This window comes from Chiloscyllium punctatum, chromosome 28 (assembly GCF_047496795.1).
Source record: "Chiloscyllium punctatum isolate Juve2018m chromosome 28, sChiPun1.3, whole genome shotgun sequence".
In the NCBI taxonomy this organism is placed as follows: domain Eukaryota; kingdom Metazoa; phylum Chordata; class Chondrichthyes; order Orectolobiformes; family Hemiscylliidae; genus Chiloscyllium; species Chiloscyllium punctatum.
The window spans coordinates 4,151,201-4,176,561 of record NC_092766.1 but is presented as its reverse complement, the minus strand read 5'-3'; the positions used below and the strand labels follow the sequence as shown (position 1 = coordinate 4,176,561).

Genomic DNA, 25,361 nt, shown 5'->3' with positions numbered 1-25,361 from the left:
TCACCGATTGGTTCTGGATGATATTGCGGGAGAGTCACTGAGGTTCTCTGGCTGAACCCTGGTGATGCAGGATGTCCCTCGGTGTCACTCAGTGACACTGGGTGTTGTTGGGTGTCATTGAGGTTCACTGGGTGTCATTGAGAGTCGTCAGGTGTCCCTTGGTGCCATTGGATGTCATTATGAGTCACTAGATGTTAATGGGCACCATTGGGGTTCACCGAGAGACATTGGGTGGCAACTGATGTCATTCAGTGTCACTGGGAGTGTCTGGGTGTCCCTTGTTCTAACTGGGAGTCATTGGGCGATATGTGAGTGTTGCTGGGAGTCACTGGGTGTAACTGGGTCTCACTCAGTATCTCTGGGTCTCATTGGGTGTCATCCAGTGTCTCTGGGTATCGCGGGGGGGGGTCTCAGAACATCTGTGGGACTCACTGAGAAACACTGGGGATCATTGGGAGTCACTGGCTCTCACTGGGAGTCTCTGGGAGTCACTGGGGCTGTCCCTGGGGGTGTCTCTGGGGGGTGTCCCTGGGGGGTGTCTCTGGAGGGGTCCCTGGGGGATGTCCCTGGGGGGTGTCCCTGGGGGTGTCCCTGGGGAGTGTCCCTGGGGGGTGTCCCTGGGGGGTGTCCCTGGGGGGTGTCCCTGGGGGTGTCCCTGGGGGTGTCCCTGGGGGGTGTCCCTGGGTGTCCCTGGGGGGTGTCCCTGGGGGGTGTCCCTGGGGGTGTCCCTGGGGGTTGTCCCTGGGGATGTCCCTGGGGGGTGTCCCTGGGGGGGTCCCTGGGGGTGTCCCTGGGGGGTGTCCCTGGGGGGGTCCCTGGGGGTGTCCCTGGGGGTGTCCCTGGGGGGTGTCCCTGGGGGGTGTCCCTGGGGGTGTCCCTGCCGTCCTTGCCCTCCTGTGAATACTCTCTCCTTTCCCGTATTCCCAGTTTCCTGATAAACATTACGAGGATATCGACAGGATCCGAAGACGGAAGGTGAATATCCGGGAGATGGCAGGAGGAGCTGCTGCCCCTCTCCCACCCGACAGGACGGAGGATCGACCGGGATCACCCTCATTACTGGGAGCACCGACCTCTGACCCCGCGCCCACACACGCTGCCCATCCCCGGGCAGTGGAAGGGGGTACGGGGGTCAGACTGGACGATGCCACCTATCAGGAGGTGAGGACCCACTGACACTGTCCAATGAACAGAATGTCACCCATCGAAGGGCAGGAGGAAGGGGTACACCTGGGAATGGGGAACGGGTAACGTCACTGTGTGTGGGGAACCCACTGCCCCCTTAGCACACGGTCACTGGGAGACACTGGGTGTCATTGAGAATCACTGGATCCCATTGAGTGTCACTGGGTGTCATTGAGAATCACTGGATCCCATTGAGTGTCACTGTGCATCATTGAAAATCGCTGGATCCCATTGAGTGTCACTGGGTGTCATTGAGAATCGCTGGATCCCATTGACTATCACTGGGTGTCATTGAGTGTCACTGGGTGTTATTGAGAATCACTGGATCCCATTGAGTGTCATTGGGTGTCATTGAGAATCACTGGCTCCCATTGAGTTTCACTGGGTGTCATTGAGAATAGCTGGATCCCATTGACTATCACTGAGTGTCATTGAGTGTCACTGGGTGTCATTGAGAATCACTGGGTCCCATTGAGTTTCATTGGATGTCATTGAGAATCACTGGGTCCCTTTAAGTGTCACTTGGTGTCATTAAGTGTCACTGGGTCCCATTGAGTGTCACTGGATGTCATTGAAAATCACTGGATCCCATTGAGTGTCACTGAATGTCATTGAGAATCGCTGGATCCCATTGACTATCACTGGGTGTCATTGAGTGTCACTGGGTGTTATTGAGAATGACTGGATCCCATTGAGTGTTATTGGGTGTCATTGAGAATCACTGGCTCCCATTGAGTTTCACTGGATGTCATTGAGAATCACTGGGTCCCTTTATGTGTCACTGGGTGTCATTAAGTGTCACTGAATCCCATTGAGTGTCACTGGGTTTCATTGAGAATCACTGGATCCCATTGAGTGTCATTGGGTGTAATTGAGAATCACAGGATCCCATTGAGTGTCACTGGGTGTCATTGAGTGTCACGGGGTGCCATTGAGTGTAACAGTGTGTCATTGAGAATCATTTAGATCCCATTGAGTGACACTGGGTGACATTGAGAATCACTGGGTGACATTGAGAATCACTGGATCCCAATGAGTGTCATTGGGTGTAATTAAGAATCTCAGGATCCCATTGAGTGTCACTGGGTGTCATTGAGAATCATTGTATCCCATTGAGTGTCACTGTGCATCATTGAAAATCGCTGGATCCCATTGAGTGTCACTGAGAGCCATTCAGTGACACTGGGTGTCATTGAGTGTCACTGGCTCCCATTGAGTGTCACTGGGTGTCACTGAGAATCACTGGATCCCATTGAGTGTCACTGGGTGTCATTGAGAATCACTTAATCCCATTGCGTGTCACTGGGTGTCAGTTCGGTGTCCTTCAGTCTCACCGATTGGTTCTGGATGATATTGCGGGAGAGTCACTGAGGTTCTCTGGCTGAATCCTGGTGATGCAGGATGTCCCTCGGTGTCACTCAGTGACACTGGGTGTTGTTGGGTGTCATTGAGTTTCACTGGGTGTCATTGAGAGTCGTCAGGTGTCCCTTGGTGCCATTGGATGTCATTATGAGTCACTAGATGTTAATGGGCACCATCGGGTGTCACCGAGAGACATTAGGTGGCAATTGATGTCATTCAGTGTCACTGGGAGTGTCTGGGTTTCCCTTGTTCTAACTGGGAGTCATTGGGCGATATGTGTGTGTTGCTGGGAGTCACTGGGTGCAACTGGGTCTCACTCAGTATCTCTGGGTCTCATTGGGTGTCATCCAGTGTCTCTGGGTATCGCGGGGGGGGGTCTCAGAACATCTGTGGGACTCACTGAGAAACACTGGGACTCACTGAGAAACACTGGCTCTCACTGGGAGTCTCTGGGAGTCACTGGGTGCCTGGGGGTGTCAGGGTGTCCCTGGAGGTGTCCCTGGGGGGTGTCCCTGGGGGGTGTCCCTGGGGGGTGTCCCTGGGGGGTGTCCCTGGGGGTGTCCCTGCCGTCCTTGCCCTCCTGTGAATACTCTCTCCTTTCCCGTATTCCCAGTTTCCTGATAAACATTACGAGGATATCGACAGGATCCGAAGACGGAAGGTGAATATCCGGGAGATGGCAGGAGGAGCTGCTGCCCCTCTCCCTCCCGACAGGACGGAGGATCGACCGGGATCACCCTCATTACCGGGAGCACCGACCTCTGACCCCGCGCCCACACACACTGCCCGTCCCCGGGCAGTGGAAGGGGGTACTGGGGTCAGACTGGACGATGCCACCTATCAGGAGGTGAGGACCTACTGACACTGTCCAATGAACAGAATGTCACCCATCGAAGGGCAGGAGGAAGGGGTACCCCTGGGAATGGGGAACGGGTAACGTCACTGTGTGTGTGGAACCAACTGCCCCCTTAGCACATGGTCACTGGGAGACACTGGGCGTCACTGGGAGACACTGGGTGTCATTAAGAATCACTGGGTCCTATTGAGTGTCACTGGGTGTCATTGAGAATCACTGGATCCCATTGAGTGTTACTGGAAATCATTGAGAATGGCAGGATCCCATTGAGTGTCACTGGGTGTCATTGAATCTCACTGGGAGTCATTCAGATTCACTGGATCCCATTGAGTGTCACTGGATGTCATTGAGTGTCACAAGGTGTCATTGAGAATCACTGAATCCCATTGAGTGTCACAGGGTGCCATTGGGAATAGATGGATCTTATTGAGTGTCACTGGGTGCCATTGGGAATTGCAGGATCCCATTGAATGTCACTGGGTGTCATTGAGGACATGTGGATCCCATTGAGTGTCACTGGGTGTCATTGAGAATCACTGGGTCGATTGAGTGTCACTGGGTGTCATTGAGAATCACTGGGTCCCATTGAGTGTCACTGGGTGTCATTGAGAATCGCTGGATCCCATTGTGTGTCACTGGGTGTCATTGCGTGTCACTGGGTGTTATTGAGAATCACTGGATCCCATTGAGTGTCATTGGGTGTCATTGAGAATCACTGGCTCCCATTGAGTGTCACTGGGTGTCATTGAGAATCACTGGATCCCATTGAGTGTCACTGGGTGTCATTGAGAATCACGGGATCCCATTGACTATCACTGGGTGTCATTGAGTGTCACTGGGTGTTATTGAGAATCACTGGATCCCATTGAGTGTCATTGGGTGTCATTGAGAATCACTGGCTCCCATTGAGTTTCACTAGATGTCATTGAGAATCACTGGGTCCCTTTAACTGTCACTGGGTGTCATTAAGTGTCACTGGATCCCATTGAGTGTCACTGTGTTTCATTGAGAATCACTGGATCCCATTGAGTGTCATTGGGTGTAATTGAGAATCACAGGATCCCATTGGGTCTCACTGGGTGTCATTGAGAATCATTGGGTCCCATTGAGTGTCACTGGGTGTCATTGAGAATCACTGGGTCCACTGAGTGTCACTGGGTGTCATTGAGAATCATTGTATCCCATTGAGTGTCGCTGTGCATCATTGAAAATCGCTGGATCCTTTTGAGTGTCACTGGGAGCCATTCAATGACACTGGGTGACATTGAGTGTCACTGGGTGCCATTGAGTGTAACAGTGTGACATTGAGAATGACTAGGTCCCATTGAGTGTCTCTGGGTGTCATTGAGAATCCCTGGTACCCTTTGAGTGTCACTGGGTGTCATTGGGAATCACTGGATCCCATTGAGTGTCTCTGGGTGTCATTGGGAATTGCTGGATCCCATTGAATGTCACTGGGTGTCATTGTGTCTCACTGGGTGTCATTGAGAATCATGTGGATCCCATCGAGTGTCACTGGGTGTCATTGAAAATCACTGGATCCCATTGAGTGTTGCTGGGTGTCATTGAGAATCACTGGATCCCATTGAATATCACTGGGTGTCATTGAGAATCACTGGGTCCCATTAGGTGCCACTGGGTGCCATTGAGAATTCACGGGATCCCATTGAGTGTCACTTGGTAACATTGAGAGTCACTGGGTCCCACGAGTGTCTCTGGGTGTCATTGGGAATTGCTGGATCCTATTGAATGTCACTGGGTGTCATTGTGTCTCACTGGGTGTCATTGAGAATCACTGTGTCCCATTGCGTGTCACTGGGTGTCATTGAGTGTCCCTGGATCCCATTGAGTGTCACTGGGTGTCATTGAGTGTCACTGGGTGTCATTGACTGTCACTGAATCCCATTGAGTGACACTGAGTGTCATTTAGAACAACTGGATCCCATTGCGTGTCACTGGGTGTCATTGAGAATCACTGGATCCCATTGAGTGTCACTGGGTGCCATTGAGTGTTACTGAGTGTCATTGAGAATCACTGGATCCCATTGAATGTCACTGGGTGTCATTGAGATTCACTGGATCCCATTGAGTGTCACTGGGTGTCATTGAATCTCACTGGGTGTCATTGAGAATCACTGAATCCCATTGAGTGTCACAGGGTGTCATTGGGAATAGCTGGATCCCATTGAGTGTCACTGGGTGTTATTGAGAATCACTGGGCCACATTGAGTGTCTCTGGATGCCATTGGAAATTGCTGTATCCCATTGAATGTCACTGGGTGCCAATGAGAATCACTGGATCCCATTGAGTGTCACTGGGTGACATTGAGAACCGCTGGATCCCATTGACTATCACTGGGTATCATTGAGTGTCACTGGGTGTTATTGAGAATCACTGGATCCCATTGAGTGCCATTGGGTGTCATTGAGAATCACTGGCTACCATTGAGTTTCACTGGATGTCATTGAGAATCACTGGGTTCCTTTAAGTGTCACTGGGTGTCATTAAGTGTCACTGGATCCCATTGAGTGTCACTGGGTGTCATTGAGAATCACTGGATTCCATTGAGTGTCACTGGGTGTCATTGAGAATCGCTGGCTCCCATTGACTATCACTGGGTGTCATTGAGTGTCACTGGGTGTTATTGAGAATCACTGGATCCCATTGAGTGTCATTAGGTGTCATTGAGAATCACTGGCTACCATTGAGTTTCACTGGATGTCATTGAGAATCACTGCGTCCCTTTAAGTGTCACTGGGTGTCATTAAGTGTCACTGGATCCCATTGAGTGTCACTGTGTTTCATTGAGAATCACTGGATCCCACTGAGTGTCATTGGGTGTAATTGAGAATCACAGGATCCCATTGAGTGTCACTGGGTGTCATTGAGAATCATTGGGTCCCATTGAGTGTCACTGGGTGTCATTGAGAATCACTGGGTCCACTGAGTGTCACTGGGTGTCATTGAGAATCATTGTATCCCATTGAGTGTCACTGTGCATCATTGAAAATCGCTGGATCCCATTGAGTGTCACTGGGAGCCATTCAATGACACTGGGTGTCATTGAGTGTCACTGGGTGCCATTGACTGTAACAGTGTGACATTGAGAATGACTAGGTCCCATTGAGTGTCTCTGGGTGTCATTAAGAATCCCTGGGACACTTTGAGTGTCACTGGGTGTCATTGGGAATCACTGGATCCCATTGAGTGTCTCTGGGTTTCATTGGGAATTGCTGGATCCCATTGAATGTCACTGGGTGTCATTGTGTCTCACTGGGTGTCATTGAGAATCATGTGGATCCCATCGAGTGTCACTGGGTGTCAGTGAAAATCACTGGATCCCATTGAGTGTTGCTGGGTGTCATTGAGAATCACTGGATCCCATTGAATATCACTGGGTGTCATTGAGAATCACTGGGTCCCATTGGGTGCCATTGGGTGTCATTGAGAATCTCTGGCTACCATTGAGTTTCACTGGATGTCATTGAGAATCACTGGGTTCCTTTAAGTGTCACTGGGTGTCATTAAGTGTCACTGGATCCCATTGAGTGTCACTGGGTGTCATTGAGAATCGCTGGATCCCATTGACTATCACTGGGTGTCATTGAGTGTCACTGGGTGTTATTGAGAATCACTGGATCCCATTGAGTGTCATTGGGTGTCATTGAGAATCACTGGCTACCATTGAGTTTCACTGGATGTCATTGAGAATCACTGCGTCCCTTTAAGTGTCACTGGGTGTCATTAAGTGTCACTGGATCCCATTGAGTGTCACTGGGTGTCATTGAGAATCACTGGATCCCATTGAGTGTCATTGGGTGTAATTGAGAATCACAGGATCCCATTGAGTGTCGCTGGGTGTCATTGAGAATCATTGGGTCCCATTGAGTGTCACTGGGTGTCATTGAGAATCACTGGGTCCACTGAGTGTCACTGGGTGTCATTGAGAATCATTGTATCCCATTGAGTGTCACTGTGCATCATTGAAAATCGCTGGATCCCATTGAGTGTCACTGGGAGCCATTCAATGACACTGGGTGTCATTGAGTGTCACTGGGTGCCATTGAGTGTAACAGTGTGACATTGAGAATGACTAGGTCCCATTGAGTGTCTCTGGGTGTCATTAAGAATCCCTGGGACCCTTTGAGTGTCACTGGGTGTCATTGGGAATCACTGGATCCCATTGAGTGTCTCTGGGTGTCATTGGGAATTGCTGGATCCCATTGAATGTCACTGGGTGTCATTGCGTCTCACTGGGTGTCATTGAGAATCATGTGGATCCCATCGAGTGTCACTGGGTGTCAGTGAAAATCACTGGAACCCATTGAGTGTTGCTGGGTGTCATTGAGAATCACTGGATCCCATTGAATATCACTGGGTGTCATTGAGAATCACTGGGTCCCATTGGGTGCCACTGGGTGCCATTGAGAATTCACGGGATCCCATTGAGTGTCACTTGGTAACATTGAGAATCACTGGGTCCCACTTGGTGTCTCTGGGTGTCATTGGGAATTGCTGGATCCCATTGACTATCACTGGGTGTCATTGAGTGTCACTGGGTGTTATTGAGAATCACTGGATCCCATTGAGTGTCATTGGGTGTTATTAAGAATCACTGGCTACCATTGAGTTTCACTGGATGTCATTGAGAATCACTGGGTCCCTTTAAGTGTCACTGTGTGTCATTAAGTGTCACTGGATCCCATTGAGTGTCACTGGGTGTCATTGAGAATCGCTGGATCCCATTGACTATCACTGGGTGTCATTGAGTGTCACTGGGTGTTATTGAGAATCACTGGATCCCATTGAGTGTCATTGGGTGTCATTGAGAATTACTGGCTACCATTGAGTTTCACTGGATGTCATTGAGAATCACTGGGTCCCTTTAAGTGTCACTGGGTGTCATTAAGTGTCACTGGATCCCATTGAGTGTCACTGGGTTTCATTGAGAATCACTGGATCCCATTGAGTGTCATTGGGTGTAATTGAGAATCACAGGATCCCATTGAGTGTCACTGGGTGTCATTGAGAATCATTGGGTCCCATTGAGTGTCACTGGGTGTCATTGAGAATCACTGGGTTCACTGAGTGTCACTGGGTGTCATTGAGAATCATTGTATCCCATTGAGTGTCACTGTGCATCATTGAAAATTGCTGGATCCCATTGAATGTCACTGGGAGCCATTCAATGACACTGGGTGTCATTGAGTGTCACTGGGTGCCATTGAGTGTAACAGTGTGACATTGAGAATGACTAGGTCCCATTGAGTGTCTCTGGGTGTCATTGAGAATCCCTGGGACCCTTTGAGTGTCACTGGGTGTCATTGGGAATCACTGGATCCCATTGAGTGTCTCTGGGTGTCATTGGGAATTGCTGGATCCCATTGAATGTCACTGGGTGTCATTGTGTCTCACTGGGTGTCATTGAGAATCATGTGGATCCCATCGAATGTCACTGGGTGTCATTGAATCTCACTGGGTGTAATTGAGAATCACTGAATCCCATTGAGTGTCACAGGGTGTCATTGGGAATAGCTGGATCCCATTGAGTGTCACTGGGTGTCATTGAGAATCACTGAATCCCATTGAATGTCACTGGGTGTCATTGATAATGACTGCATCCCATTGAGTGTCACTGGGTGCCAATGAGAATCACTGGATCCGATTGAGTGTCACTGGGTATCATTGAGAATCACTGGGTCCCTTTAAGTGTCACTGCATGTCATTGAGAATCACCGGTTCTCATTGAGTGCCACTGCGTGCCATCGAGAATTCACTGGATCCCATTGAGTGTCACTGGGTGTCATTGAGAATCGCTGGATCTCATTGACTATCACTGGGTGTCATTGAGAATCACTGGATCCCATTGAGTGTCATTGGGTGACATTGAGAATCGCTGGTTCCCATTGAGTGTCACTGGGTGTCATTGAGAATCGCTGGATCCCATTGAGTGTCACTGGGAGCCATTCAGTGACACTGGGTGTCATTGAGTGTCACTGGGTGCCATTGAGTGTAACAGTGTGACATTGAGAATGACTAGGTCCCATTGAGTGTCTCTGGGTGTCATTGAGAATCACTGTGTCCCATTGAGTGTCTCTGGGTGTCATTGAGAATCACTGGATCCCATTGAGTGTCACTGGGTGTCATTGGGAATTGCTGGGTCCCATTGCGTGTCACTGGGTGTCATTGGGAATAGCTGGGTCCCATTGAGTGTCACTGGGTGTCATTGTGTCTCACTGGGTGTCATTGAGAATCATGTGGATCCCATCGAGTGTCACTGGGTGTCATTGAAAATCACTGGATCCCATTGAGTGTTGCTGGGTGTCATTGAGAATCACTGGATCCCATTGAATATCACTGGGCGTCATTGAGAATCACTGGTTCCCATTGGGTGCCACTGGGTGCCATTGAGAATTCACGGGATCCCATTGAGTGTCACTTGGTAACATTGAGAATCACTGGGTCCCACTGAGTGTCTCTGGGTGTCATTGGGAATTGCTGGATCCCATTGAATGTCACTGGGTGTCATTGTGTCGCACTGGGTGTCATTGAGAATCACTGGGTCCCATTGAGTGTCACTGGGTGTCATTGAGAATCACTCGATCCCATTGGGTGCCACTGGGTGTCATTGAGTGTCACTGGGTGTCATTGACTGTCACTGAATCCCATTGAGTGTCACTGAGTGTCATTGAGAATCACTGCATCCCATTGAGTGTCATTGGGTGTCATTGAGAATCACTGGATCCCATTGAGTGTCACTGGGTGTCATTGAGAATCACTCGATCCCATTGGGTGCCACTGGGTGTCATTGAGTGTCACTGGGTGTCATTGACTGTCACTGAATCCCATTGAGTGTCACTGAGTGTCATTGAGAATCACTGCATCCCATTGAGTGTCATTGGGTGTCATTTAGAATAACTGGATCCCATTGGGTGTCACTGGGTGCCATTGAGAATTCACTGGATCCCATTGATTGTCACTGGGTAACATTGAGAATCACTGTGTCCCATTGCGTGTCACTGGGTGTCATTGTGTCTCACTGGGTGTCATTGAGAATCATGTGGATCCCATCGAGTGTCACTGGGTGTCATTGAATCTCACTGGGTGTCATTGAGAATCACTGAATCCCATTGAGTGTCACAGGGTGTCATTGGGAATAGCTGGATCCCATTGAGTGTCACTGGGTGTCATTGAGAATCACTGAATCCCATTGAATGTCACTGGGTGTCATTGAGAATGACTGCATCCCATTGAGTGTCACTGGGTGCCAATGAGAATCACTGGATCCGATTGAGTGTCACTGGGTATCATTGAGAATCACTGGGTCCCTTTAAGTGTCACTGCATGTCATTGAGAATCACCGGTTCTCATTGAGTGCCACTGCGTGCCATCGAGAATTCACTGGATCCCATTGAGTGTCACTGGGTGTCATTGAGAATCGCTGGATCTCATTGACTATCACTGGGTGTCATTGAGAATCACTGGATCCCATTGAGTGTCATTGGGTGACATTGAGAATCGCTGGTTCCCATTGAGTGTCACTGGGTGTCATTGAGAATCGCTGGATCCCATTGAGTGTCACTGGGAGCCATTCAGTGACACTGGGTGTAATTGAGTATCACTGGGTGCCATTGAGTATAACAGTGTGACATTGAGAATGACTAGGTCCCATTGAGTGTCACTGGGTGTCATTGAGAATCGCTGGATCCCATTGACTATCACTGGGTGTCATTGAGTGTCACTGGGTGTTATTGAGAATCACTGGATCCCATTGAGTGTCATTGGGTGTCATTGAGAATCACTGGCTACCATTGAGTTTCACTGGATGTCATTGAGAATCACTGCGTCCCTTTAAGTGTCACTGGGTGTCATTAAGTGTCACTGGATCCCATTGAGTGTCACTGTGTTTCATTGAGAATCACTGGATCCCATTGAGTGTCATTGGGTGTAATTGAGAATCACAGGATCCCATTGAGTGTCACTGGGTGTCATTGAGAATCATTGGGTCCCATTGAGTGTCACTGGGTGTCATTGAGAATCACTGGGTCCACTGAGTGTCACTGGGTGTCATTGAGAATCATTGTATCCCATTGAGTGTCACTGTGCATCATTGAAAATTGCTGGATCCCATTGAGTGTCACTGGGAGCCATTCAATGACACTGGGTGTCATTGAGTGTCACTGGGTGCCATTGAGTGTCACTGGGTATCATTGAGAATCACTGGGTCCCTTTAAGTGTCACTGCATGTCATTGAGAATCACCGGTTCTCATTGAGTGCCACTGCATGCCATCGAGAATTCACTGGATCCCATTGAGTGTCTCTGGGTGTCATTGGGAATTGCTGGATCCCATTGAATGTCACTGGGTGTCATTGTGTCTCACTGGGTGTCATTAAGAATCATTTGGATCCCATCAAGTGTCACTGGGTGTCATTGAAAATCACTGGATCCCATTGAGTGTTGCTGGGTGTCACTGAGAGTCACTGGATCCCATTGAATATCACTGGGTGTCATTGAGAATCACTGGGTCCCATTGGGTGCCACTGGGTGCCATTGAGAATTCACGGGATCCCATTGAGTGTCACTTGGTAACATTGAGAATCACTGGGTCCCACTTGGTGTCTCTGGGTGTCATTGGGAATTGCTGGATCCCATTGACTATCACTGGGTGGCATTGAGTGTCACTGGGTGTTATTGAGAATCACTGGATCCCATTGAGTGTCACTGGGTGTCATTGAGAATCGCTGGATCCCATTGACTATCACTGGGTGTCATTGAGTGTCACTGGGTGTTATTGAGAATCACTGGATCCCATTGAGTGTCACTGGGTGTTGTTAAGAATCACTGGCTACCATTGAGTTTCACTGGATGTCATTGAGAATCACTGGGTCCCTTTAAGTGTCACTGGGTGTCATTAAGTGTCACTGGATCCCATTGAGTGTCACTGGTTGTCATTGAGAATCGCTGGATCCCATTGACTATCACTGGGTGTCATTGAGTGTCACTGGGTGTTATTGAGAATCACTGGATCCCATTGAGTGTCATTGGGTGTCATTGAGAATCACTGGCTACCATTGAGTTTAACTGGATGTCATTGAGAATCACTGGGTCCCTTTAAGTGTCACTGGGTGTCATTAAGTGTCACTGGATCCCATTGAGTGTCCCTGGGTGTCATTGGGAATCACTGGATCCCATTGAGTGTCTCTGGGTGTCATTGGGAATTGCTGGATCCCATTGAATGTCACTGGGTGTCATTGTGTCTCACTGGGTGTCATTGAGAATCATGTGGATCCCATCGAGTGTCACTGGGTGTCATTGAATCTCAGTGGGTGTCATTGAGAATCACTGAATCCCATTGAGTGTCACAGGGTGTCATTGGGAATAGCTGGATCCCATTGAGTGTCACTGGGTGTCATTGAGAATCACTGAATCCCATTGAATGTCACTGGGTGTCATTGAGAATGACTGCATCCCATTGAGTGTCACTGGGTGCCAATGAGAATCACTGGATCCGATTGAGTGTCACTGGGTATCATTGAGAATCACTGGGTCCCTTTAAGTGTCACTGCATGTCATTGAGAATCACCGGTTCTCATTGAGTGCCACTGCATGCCATCGAGAATTCACTGGATCCCATTGAGTGTCTCTGGGTGTCATTGGGAATTGCTGGATCCCATTGAATGTCACTGGGTGTCATTGTGTCTCACTGGGTGTCATTAAGAATCATTTGGATCCCATCAAGTGTCACTGGGTGTCATTGAAAATCACTGGATCCCATTGAGTGTTGCTGGGTGTCACTGAGAGTCACTGGATCCCATTGAATATCACTGGGTGTCATTGAGAATCACTGGGTCCCATTGGGTGCCACTGGGTGCCATTGAGAATTCACGGGATCCCATTGAGTGTCACTTGGTAACATTGAGAATCACTGGGTCCCACTTGGTGTCTCTGGGTGTCATTGGGAATTGCTGGATCCCATTGACTATCATTGGGTGGCATTGAGTGTCACTGGGTGTTATTGAGAATCACTGGATCCCATTGAGTGTCACTGGGTGTCATTGATAATCGCTGGATCCCATTGACTATCACTGGGTGTCATTGAGTGTCACTGGGTGTTATTGAGAATCACTGGATCCCATTGAGTGTCATTGGGTGTCATTGAGAATCACTGGCTACCATTGAGTTTCACTGGATGTCATTGAGAATCACTGGGTCCCTTTAAGTGTCACTGGGTGTCATTAAGTTTCACTGGATCCCATTGAGTGTCACTGTGTTTCATTGAGAATCACTGGATCCCATTGAGTGTCATTGGGTGTAATTGAGAATCACAGGATCCCATTGAGTGTCACTGGGTGTCATTGAGAATCATTGGGTCCCATTGAGTGTCACTGGGTGTCATTGAGAATCACTGGGTTCACTGAGTGTCACTGGGTGTCATTGAGAATCATTGTATCCCATTGAGTGTCACTGTGCATCATTGAAAATTGCTGGATCCCATTGAGTGTCACTGGGAGCCATTCAATGACACTGGGTGTCATTCAGTGTCACTGGGTGCCATTGAGTGTAACAGTGTGACATTGAGAATGACTAGGTCCCATTGAGTGTCTCTGGGTGTCATTGAGAATCCCTGGGACCCTTTGAGTGTCAGTGGGTGTCATTGGGAATCACTGGATCCCATTGAGTGTCTCTGGGTGTCATTGGGAATTGCTGGATCCCATTGAATGTCACTGGGTGTCATTGTGTCTCACTGGGTGTCATTGAGAATCATGTGGATCCCATCGAGTGTCACTGGGTGTCAGTGAAAATCACTGGATCCCATTGAGTGTTGCTGGGTGTCATTGAGAATCACTGGATCCCATTGAATATCACTGGGTGTCATTGAGAATCACTGGGTCCCATTGGGTGCCACTGGGTGCCATTGAGAATTCACGGGATCACATTGAGTGTCACTTGGTAACATTGAGAATCACTGGGTCCCACTTGGTGTCTCTGGGTGTCATTGGGAATTTCTGGATCCCATTGACTATCACTGGGTGGCATTGAGTGTCACTGGGTGTTATTGAGAATCACTGGATCCCATTGAGTGTCACTGGGTGTCATTGAGTGTCACTGGGTGTTATTGAGAATCACTGGATCCCATTAAGTGTCATTGGTTGTTATTAAGAATCACTGGCTACCATTGAGTTTCACTGGATGTCATTGAGAATCACTGGGTCCCTTTAAGTGTCACTGTGTGTCATTAAGTGTCACTGGATCCCATTGAGTGTCACTGGGTGTCATTGAGAATCGCTGGATCCCATTGACTATCACTGGGTGTCATTGAGTGTCACTGGGTGTTATTGAGAATCACTGGATCCCATTGAGTGTCATTGGGTGTCATTGAGAATCACTGGCTACCATTGAGTTTCACTGGATGTCATTGAGAATCACTGGGTCCCTTTAAGTGTCACTGGGTGTCATTAAGTGTCACTGGATCCCATTGAGTGTCACTGGGTTTCATTGAGAATCACTGGATCCCATTGAGTGTCATTGGGTGTAATTGAGAATCACAGGATCCCATTGAGTGTCACTGGGTGTCATTGAGAATCATTGGGTCCCATTGAGTGTCACTGGGTGTCATTGAGAATCACTGGGTTCACTGAGTGTCACTGGGTGTCATTGAGAATCATTGTATCCCATTGAGTGTCACTGTGCATCATTGAAAATTGCTGGATCCCATTGAATGTCACTGGGAGCCATTCAATGACACTGGGTGTCATTCAGTGTCACTGGGTGCCATTGAGTGTAACAGTGTGACATTGAGAATGACTAGGTCCCATTGAGTGTCTCTGGGTGTCATTGAGAATCCCTGGGACCCTTTGAGTGTCACTGGGTGTCATTGGGAATCACTGGATCCCATTGAGTGTCTCTGGGTGTCATTGGGAATTGCTGGATCCCATTGAATGTCACTGGGTGTCATTGTGTCTCACTGGGTGTCATTGAGAATCATGTGGATCCCATCGAGTGTCACTGGGTGTCATTGAATCTCACTGGGTGTAATTGAGAATCACTGAATCCCATTGAGTGTCACAGGGTGTCATTGGGAATAGCTGGATCCCATTGAGTGTTGCTGGGTGTCATTGAGAATCACTGAATCCCATTGAATGTCACTGGGTGTCATTGAGAATCACTGGTTCCCATTGGGTGCCACTGGGTGCCATTGAGAATTCACGGGATCCCATTGAGTGTCACTTGGTAACATTGAGAATCACTGGGTCCCACTGAGTGTCTCTGGGTGTCATTGGGAATTGCTGGATCCCATTGAATGTCACTGGGTGTCATTGTGTCGCACTGGGTGTCATTGAGAATCACTGGATCCCATTGAGTGTCACTGGGTGTCATTGAGAATCACTCGATCCCATTGGGTGCCACTGGGTGTCATTGAGTGTCACTGGGTGTCATTGACTGTCACTGAATCCCATTGAGTGTCACTGAGTGTCATTGAGAATCACTGCATCCCATTGAGTGTCATTGGGTGTCATTTAGAATAACTGGATCCCATTGGGTGTCACTGGGTGCCATTGAGAATTCACTGGATCCCATTGATTGTCACTGGGTAACATTGAGAATCACTGTGTCCCATTGCGTGTCACTGGGTGTCATTGTGTCTCACTGGGTGTCATTGAGAATCATGTGGATCCCATCGAGTGTCACTGGGTGTCATTGAATCTCACTGGGTGTCATTGAGAATCACTGAATCCCATTGAGTGTCACAGGGTGTCATTGGGAATAGCTGGATCCCATTGAGTGTCACTGGGTGTCATTGAGAATCACTGAATCCCATTGAATGTCACTGGGTGTCATTGATAATGACTGCATCCCATTGAGTGTCACTGGGTGCCAATGAGAATCACTGGATCCGATTGAGTGTCACTGGGTATCATTGAGAATCACTGGGTCCCTTTAAGTGTCACTGCATGTCATTGAGAATCACCGGTTCTCATTGAGTGCCACTGCGTGCCATCGAGAATTCACTGGATCCCATTGAGTGTCACTGGGTGTCATTGAGAATCGCTGGATCTCATTGACTATCACTGGGTGTCATTGAGAATCACTGGATCCCATTGAGTGTCATTGGGTGACATTGAGAATCGCTGGTTCCCATTGAGTGTCACTGGGTGTCATTGAGAATCGCTGGATCCCATTGAGTGTCACTGGGAGCCATTCAGTGACACTGGGTGTCATTGAGTGTCACTGGGTGCCATTGAGTGTAACAGTGTGACATTGAGAATGACTAGGTCCCATTGAGTGTCTCTGGGTGTCATTGAGAATCACTGTGTCCCATTGAGTGTCTCTGGGTGTCATTGAGACTCACTGGATCCCATTGAGTGTCACTGGGTGTCATTGGGAATTGCTGGGTCCATTGCGTGTCACTGGGTGTCATTGGGAATTGCTGGGTCCCATTGAGTGTCACTGGGTGTCATTGTGTCTCACTGGGTGTCATTGAGAATCATGTGGATCCCATCGAGTGTCACTGGGTGTCATTGAAAATCACTGGATCCCATTGAGTGTTGCTGGGTGTCATTGAGAATCACTGGATCCCATTGAATATCACTGGGCATCATTGAGAATCACTGGTTCCCATTGGGTGCCACTGGATGCCATTGAGAATTCACGGGATCCCATTGAGTGTCACTTGGTAACATTGAGAATCACTGGGTCCCACTGAGTGTCTCTGGGTGTCATTGGGAATTGCTGGATCCCATTGAATGTCACTGGGTGTCATTGTGTCTCATTGGGTGTCATTGAGAATCACTGGGTCCCATTGAGTGTCACTGGGTGTCATTGAGAATCACTCGATCCCATTGGGTGCCACTGGGTGTCATTGAGTGTCACTGGGTGTCATTGACTGTCACTGAATCCCATTGAGTGTCACTGAGTGTCATTGAGAATCACTGCATCCCATTGAGTGTCATTGGGTGCCATTTAGAATAACTGGATCCCATTGGGTGTCACTGGGTGCCATTGAGAATTCACTGGATCCCATTGATTGTCACTGGGTAACATTGAGAATCACTGTGTCCCATTGCGTGTCACTGGGTGTCATTGAGAATCACTGGATCCCATTGAGTGTCACTGGGTGTCATTGAGAATCTCTGGATCTCATTGACTATCACTGGGTGTCATTGAGTGTCACTGGGTGTCATTGAGAATCACTGGATCCCATTGAGTGTCATTGGGTGACATTGAGAATCACTTGCTCCCATTGAGTGTCACTGGGTGTCATTGACAATCGCTGGATCCCATTGACTATCACTGGGTGTCATTGAGTGTCACTGGGTGTTATTCAGAATCACTGGATCCCATTGAGTGTCATTGGGTGTCATTGAGAATCAGTGGCTACCATTGAGTTTCACTGGATGTCATTGAGAATCACTGGGTCCCTTTAAGTGTCACTGGGTGTCATTAAGTGTCACTGGATCCCATTGAGTGTCCCTGGGTTTCATTGAGAATCACTGGATCCCATTGAGTGTCATTGGGTGTAATTGAGAATCACAGGATCCCATTGAGTGTCACTGGGTGTCATTGAGAATCATTGGGTCCCATTGAGTGTCACTGGGTGTCATTGAGAATCACTGGGTTCACTGAGTGTCACTGGGTGTCATTGAGAATCATTGTATCCCATTGAGTGTCACTGTGCATCATTGAAAATTGCTGGATCCCATTGAATGTCACTGGGAGCCATTCAATGACACTGGGTGTCATTGAGTGTCACTGGGTGCCATTGAGTGTAACAGTGTGACATTGAGAATGACTAGGTCCCATTGAGTGTCTCTGGGTGTTATTGAGAATCCCTGGGACCCTTTGAGTGTCACTGGGTGTCATTGGGAATCACTGGATCCCATTGAGTGTCTCTGGGTGTCATTGGGAATTGCTGGATCCCATTGAATGTCACTGGGTGTCATTGTGTCTCACTGGGTGTCATTGAGAATCATGTGGATCCCATCGAGTGTCACTGGGTGTCATTGAAAATCACTGGATCCCATTAAGTGTTGCTGGGTGTCATTGAGAATCACTGGATCCCATTGAATATCACTGGGTGTCATTGAGAATCACTGGGTCCCATTGGGTGCCACTGGGTGCCATTGAGAATTCACGGGATCCCATTGAGTGTCACTTGGTAACATTGAGAGTCACTGGGTCCCACAGAGTGTCTCTGGGTGTCATTGGGAATTGCTGGATCCCATTGAATGTCACTGGGTGTCATTGTGTCTCACTGGGTGTCATTGAGAATCACTGTGTCCCATTGCGTGTCACTGGGTGTCATTGAGTGTCCCTGGATCCCATTGAGTGTCACTGGGTGTCATTGAGTGTCACTGGGTGTCATTGACTGTCACTGAATCCCATTGAGTGTCACTGAGTGTCATTGAGAATCACTGGATCCCATTGAATGTCACTGGGTGTCATTGAGAATGAATGCATCCCATTGAGTGTCACTGGGTGTCATTGAATCTCACTGGGTGTCATTGAGAATCACTGAATCCCATTGAGTGTCACAGGGTGTCATTGGAAATAGCTGGATCCCATTGAGTGTCACTGGGTGTTATTGAGAATCACTGGGTCCCATTGAGTGTCTCTGGATGCCATTGGAAATTGCTGTATCCCATTGAATGTCACTGGGTGCCAATGAGAATCACTGGATCCCATTGAGTGTCACTGGGTGACATTGAGAATCGCTGGATCCCATTGACTATCACTGGGTATCATTGAGTGTCACTGGATGTCATTGAGAATCACTGGATCCCATTGAGTGCCATTGGGTGTCATTGAGAATCACTGGCTACCATTGAGTTTCACTGGATGTCATTGAGAATCACTGGGTTCCTTTAAGTGTCACTGGGTGTCATTAAGTGTCACTGGATCCCATTGAGTGTCACTGGGTGTCATTGAGAATCACTGGATCCCATTGAGTGTCACTGGGTGTCATTGAGAATCGCTGGATCCCATTGACTATCACTGGGTGTCATTGAGTGTCACTGGGTGTTATTGAGAATCTCTGGATCCCATTGAGTGTCATTGGGTGTCATTGAGAATCACTGGCTACCATTGAGTTTCACTGGATGTCATTGAGAATCACTGCGTCCCTTTAAGTGTCACTGGGTGTCATTAAGTTTCACTGGATTCCATTGAGTGTCACTGTGTTTCATTGAGAATCACTGGATCCCATTGAGTGTCATTGGGTGTAATTGAGAATCACAGAATCCCATTGAGTGTCACTGGGTGTCATTGAGAATCATTGGGTCCCATTGAGTGTCACTGGGTGTCATTGAGAATCACTGGGTCCACTGAGTGTCACTGGGTGTCATTGAGAATCATTGTATCCCATTGAGTGTCACTGTGCATCATTGAAAATCGCTGGATCCCATTGAGTGTCACTGGGAGCCATTCAATGACACTGGGTGTCATTGAGTGTCACTGGGTGCCATTGAGTGTAACAGTGTGACATTGAGAATGACTAGGTCCCATTGAGTGTCTCTGGGTGTCATTGACAATCCCTGGGACCCTTTGAGTGTCACTGGGTGTCATTGGGAATCACTGGATCCCATTGAGTGTATCTGGGTGTCATTGGGAATTGCTGGATCCCATTGAATGTCACTGGGTGGCATTGTGTCTCACTGGGTGTCATTGAGAATCATGTGGATCCCATCGAGTGTCACTGGGTGTCAGTGAAAATCACTGGATCCCATTGAGTGTTGCTGGGTGTCATTGAGAATCACTGGATCCCATTGAATATCACTGGGTGTCATTGAGAATCACTGGGTCCCATTGGGTGCCACTGGGAGCCATTGAGAATTCACAGGATCCCATTGAGTGTCACTTGGTAACATTGAGAATCACTGGGTCCCACTTGGTGTCTCTGGGTGTCATTGGGAATTGCTGGATCCCATTGACTATCACTGGGTGGCATTGAGTGTCACTGGGTGTTATTGAGAATCACTGGATCCCATTGAGTGTCACTGGGTGTTATTAAGAATCACTGGCTACCATTGAGTTTCTCTGGATGTCATTGAGAATCACTGGGTCCCTTTAAGTGTCACTGTGTGTCATTAAGTGTCACTGGATCCCATTGAGTGTCACTGGGTGTCATTGAGAATCGCTGGATCCCATTGACTATCACTGGGTGTCATTGAGTGTCACTGGGTGTTATTCAGAATCACTGGATCCCATTGAGTGTCATTGGGTGTCATTGAGAATCACTGGCTACCATTGAGTTTCACTGGATGTCATTGAGAATCACTGCGTCCCTTTAAGTGTCACTGGGTGTCATTAAGTGTCACTGGATCCCATTGAGTGTCACTGTGTTTCATTGAGAATCACTGGATCCCATTGAGTGTCATTGGGTGTAATTGAGAATCACAGGATCCCATTGAGTGTCACTGGGTGTCATTGAGAATCATTGGGTCCCATTGAGTGTCACTGGGTGTCATTGAGAATCACTGGGTCCACTGAGTGTCACTGGGTGTCATTGAGAATCATTGTATCCCATTGAGTGTCACTGTGCATCATTGAAAATTGCTGGATCCCATTGAGTGTCACTGGGAGCCATTCAATGACACTGGGTGTCATTGAGTGTCACTGGGTGCCATTGAGTGTAACAGTGTGACATTGAGAATGACTAGGTCCCATTGAGTGTCTCTGGGTGTCATTAAGAATCCCTGGGACCCTTTGAGTGTCACTGCGTGTCATTGGGAATCACTGGATCCCATTGAGTGTCTCTGGGTGTCATTGGGAATTGCTGGATCCCATTGAATGTCACTGGGTGTCATTGTGTCTCACTGGGTGTCATTGAGAATCATGTGGATCCCATCGAGTGTCACTGGGTGTCAGTGAAAATCACTGGATCCCATTGAGTGTTGCTGGGTGTCATTGAGAATCACTGGATCCCATTGAATATCACTGGGTGTCATTGAGAATCACTGGGTCCCATTGGGTGCCACTGGGTGCCATTGAGAATTCACGGGATCCCATTGAGTGTCACTTGGTAACATTGAGAATCACTGGGTCCCACTTGGTGTCTCTGGGTGTCATTGGGAATTGCTGGATCCCATTGACTATCACTGGGTGGCATTGAGTGTCACTGGGTGTTATTGAGAATCACTGGATCCCATTGAGTGTCACTGGGTGTCATTGAGAATCGCTGGATCCCATTGACTATCACTGGGTGTCATTGAGTGTCACTGGGTGTTATTGAGAATCACTGGATCCCATTGAGTGTCACTGGGTGTTGTTAAGAATCACTGGCTACCATTGAGTTTCACTGGATGTCATTGAGAATCACTGGGTCCCTTTAAGTGTCACTGGGTGTCATTAAGTGTCACTGGATCCCATTGAGTGTCACTGGTTGTCATTGAGAATCGCTGGATCCCATTGACTATCACTGGGTGTCATTGAGTGTCACTGGGTGTTATTGAGAATCACTGGATCCCATTGAGTGTCATTGGGTGTCATTGAGAATCACTGGCTACCATTGAGTTTCACTGGATGTCATTGAGAATCACTGGGTCCCTTTAAGTGTCACTGGGTGTCATTAAGTGTCACTGGATCCCATTGAGTGTCCCTGGGTGTCATTGGGAATCACTGGATCCCATTGAGTGTCTCTGGGTGTCATTGGGAATTGCTGGATCCCATTGAATGTCACTGGGTGTCATTGTGTCTCACTGGGTGTCATTGAGAATCATGTGGATCCCATCGAGTGTCACTGGGTGTCATTGAATCTCAGTGGGTGTCATTGAGAATCACTGAATCCCATTGAGTGTCACAGGGTGTCATTGGGAATAGCTGGATCCCATTGAGTGTCACTGGGTGTCATTGAGAATCACTGAATCCCATTGAATGTCACTGGATGTCATTGAGAATGACTGCATCCCATTGAGTGTCACTGGGTGCCAATGAGAATCACTGGATCCGATTGAGTGTCACTGGGTATCATTGAGAATCACTGGGTCCCTTTAAGTGTCACTGCATGTCATTGAGAATCACCGGTTCTCATTGAGTGCCACTGCATGCCATCGAGAATTCACTGGATCCCATTGAGTGTCTCTGGGTGTCATTGGGAATTGCTGGATCCCATTGAATGTCACTGGGTGTCATTGTGTCTCACTGGGTGTCATTAAGAATCATTTGGATCCCATCAAGTGTCACTGGGTGTCATTGAAAATCACTGGATCCCATTGAGTGTTGCTGGGTGTCACTGAGAGTCACTGGATCCCATTGAATATCACTGGGTGTCATTGAGAATCACTGGGTCCCATTGGGTGCCACTGGGTGCCATTGAGAATTCACGGGATCCCATTGAGTGTCACTTGGTAACATTGAGAATCACTGGGTCCCACTTGGTGTCTCTGGGTGTCATTGGGAATTGCTGGATCCCATTGACTATCATTGGGTGGCATTGAGTGTCACTGGGTGTTATTGAGAATCACTGGATCCCATTGAGTGTCACTGGGTGTCATTGATAATCGCTGGATCCCATTGACTATCACTGGGTGTCATTGAGTGTCACTGGGTGTTATTGAGAATCACTGGATCCCATTGAGTGTCATTGGGTGTCATTGAGAATCACTGGCTACCATTGAGTTTCACTGGATGTCATTGAGAATCACTGGGTCCCTTTAAGTGTCACTGGGTGTCATTAAGTGTCACTGGATCCCATTGAGTGTCACTGGGTTTCATTGAGAATCACTGGATCCCATTGAGTGTCATTGGGTGTAATTGAGAATCACAGGATCCCATTGAGTGTCACTGGGTGTCATTGAGAATCATTGGGTCCCATTGAGTGTCACTGGGTGTCATTGAGAATCACTGGGTTCACTGAGTGTCACTGGGTGTCATTGAGAATCATTGTATCCCATTGAGTGTCACTGTGCATCATTGAAAATTGCTGGATCCCATTGAGTGTCACTGGGAGCCATTCAATGACACTGGGTGTCATTCAGTGTCACTGGGTGCCATTGAGTGTAACAGTGTGACATTGAGAATGACTAGGTCCCATTGAGTGTCTCTGGGTGTCATTGACAATCCCTGGGACCCTTTGAGTGTCAGTGGGTGTCATTGGGAATCACTGGATCCCATTGAGTGTCTCTGGGTGTCATTGGGAATTGCTGGATCCCATTGAATGTCACTGGGTGTCATTGTGTCTCACTGGGTGTCATTGAGAATCATGTGGATCCCATCGAGTGTCACTGGGTGTCAGTGAAAATCACTGGATCCCATTGAGTGTTGCTGGGTGTCATTGAGAATCACTGGATCCCATTGAATATCACTGGGTGTCATTGAGAATCACTGGGTCCCATTGGGTGCCACTGGGTGCCATTGAGAATTCACGGGATCACATTGAGTGTCACTTGGTAACATTGAGAATCACTGGGTCCCACTTGGTGTCTCTGGGTGTCATTGGGAATTGCTGGATCCCATTGACTATCACTGGGTGGCATTGAGTGTCACTGGGTGTTATTGAGAATCACTGGATCCCATTGAGTGTCACTGGGTGTCATTGAGAATCGCTGGATCCCATTGACTATCACTGGGTGTCATTGAGTGTCACTGGGTGTTATTGAGAATCACTGGATCCCATTAAGTGTCATTGGGTGTTATTAAGAATCACTGGCTACCATTGAGTTTCACTGGATGTCATTGAGAATCACTGGGTCCCTTTAAGTGTCACTGTGTGTCATTAAGTGTCACTGGATCCCATTGAGTGTCACTGGGTGTCATTGAGAATCGCTGGATCCCATTGACTATCACTGGGTGTCATTGAGTGTCACTGGGTGTTATTGAGAATCACTGGATCCCATTGAGTGTCATTGGGTGTCATTGAGAATCACTGGCTACCATTGAGTTTCACTGGATGTCATTGAGAATCACTGGGTCCCTTTAAGTGTCACTGGGTGTCATTAAGTGTCACTGGATCCCATTGAGTGTCACTGGGTTTCATTGAGAATCACTGGATCCCATTGAGTGTCATTGGGTGTAATTGAGAATCACAGGATCCCATTGAGTGTCACTGGGTGTCATTGAGAATCATTGGGTCCCATTGAGTGTCACTGGGTGTCATTGAGAATCACTGGGTTCACTGAGTGTCACTGGGTGTCATTGAGAATCATTGTATCCCATTGAGTGTCACTGTGCATCATTGAAAATTGCTGGATCCCATTGAATGTCACTGGGAGCCATTCAATGACACTGGGTGTCATTGAGTGTCACTGGGTGCCATTGAGTGTAACAGTGTGACATTGAGAATGACTAGGTCCCATTGAGTGTCTCTGGGTGTCATTGAGAATCCCTGGGACCCTTTGAGTGTCACTGGGTGTCATTGGGAATCACTGGATCCCATTGAGTGTCTCTGGGTGTCATTGGGAATTGCTGGATCCCATTGAATGTCACTGGGTGTCATTGTGTCTCACTGAGTGTCATTGAGAATCATGTGGATCCCATCGAGTGTCACTGGGTGTCATTGAATCTCACTGGGTGTAATTGAGAATCACTGAATCCCATTGAGTGTCACAGGGTGTCATTGGGAATAGCTGGATCCCATTGAGTGTTGCTGGGTGTCATTGAGAATCACTGAATCCCATTGAATGTCACTGGGTGTCATTGAGAATCACTGGTTCCCATTGGGTGCCACTGGGTGCCATTGAGAATTCACGGGATCCCATTGAGTGTCACTTGGTAACATTGAGAATCACTGGGTCCCACTGAGTGTCTCTGGGTGTCATTGGGAATTGCTGGATCCCATTGAATGTCACTGGGTGTCATTGTGTCGCACTGGGTGTCATTGAGAATCACTGGATCCCATTGAGTGTCACTGGGTGTCATTGAGAATCACTCGATCCCATTGGGTGCCACTGGGTGTCATTGAGTGTCACTGGGTGTCATTGACTGTCACTGAATCCCATTGAGTGTCACTGAGTGTCATTGA

At 48.1% G+C, this 25,361-nt stretch overlaps 1 protein-coding gene across 1 annotated transcript in view; it reads left to right on the top strand.

The window, feature by feature from the left end:
• The first annotated feature begins 1,128 nt into the window (after positions 1-1,128).
• LOC140453876 (uncharacterized) overlaps positions 1,129-25,361 on the top strand; it is a 50,186-nt gene continuing 25,953 nt past the window's right edge. The window contains exons 1-2 of the mRNA XM_072548736.1: positions 1,129-1,161; positions 3,161-3,394. Of these exons, the coding sequence (XP_072404837.1) occupies positions 3,224-3,394 (171 nt within the window). The 5' untranslated portion in view covers positions 1,129-1,161; positions 3,161-3,223. The remainder of the gene's footprint in view (positions 1,162-3,160; positions 3,395-25,361) is intronic.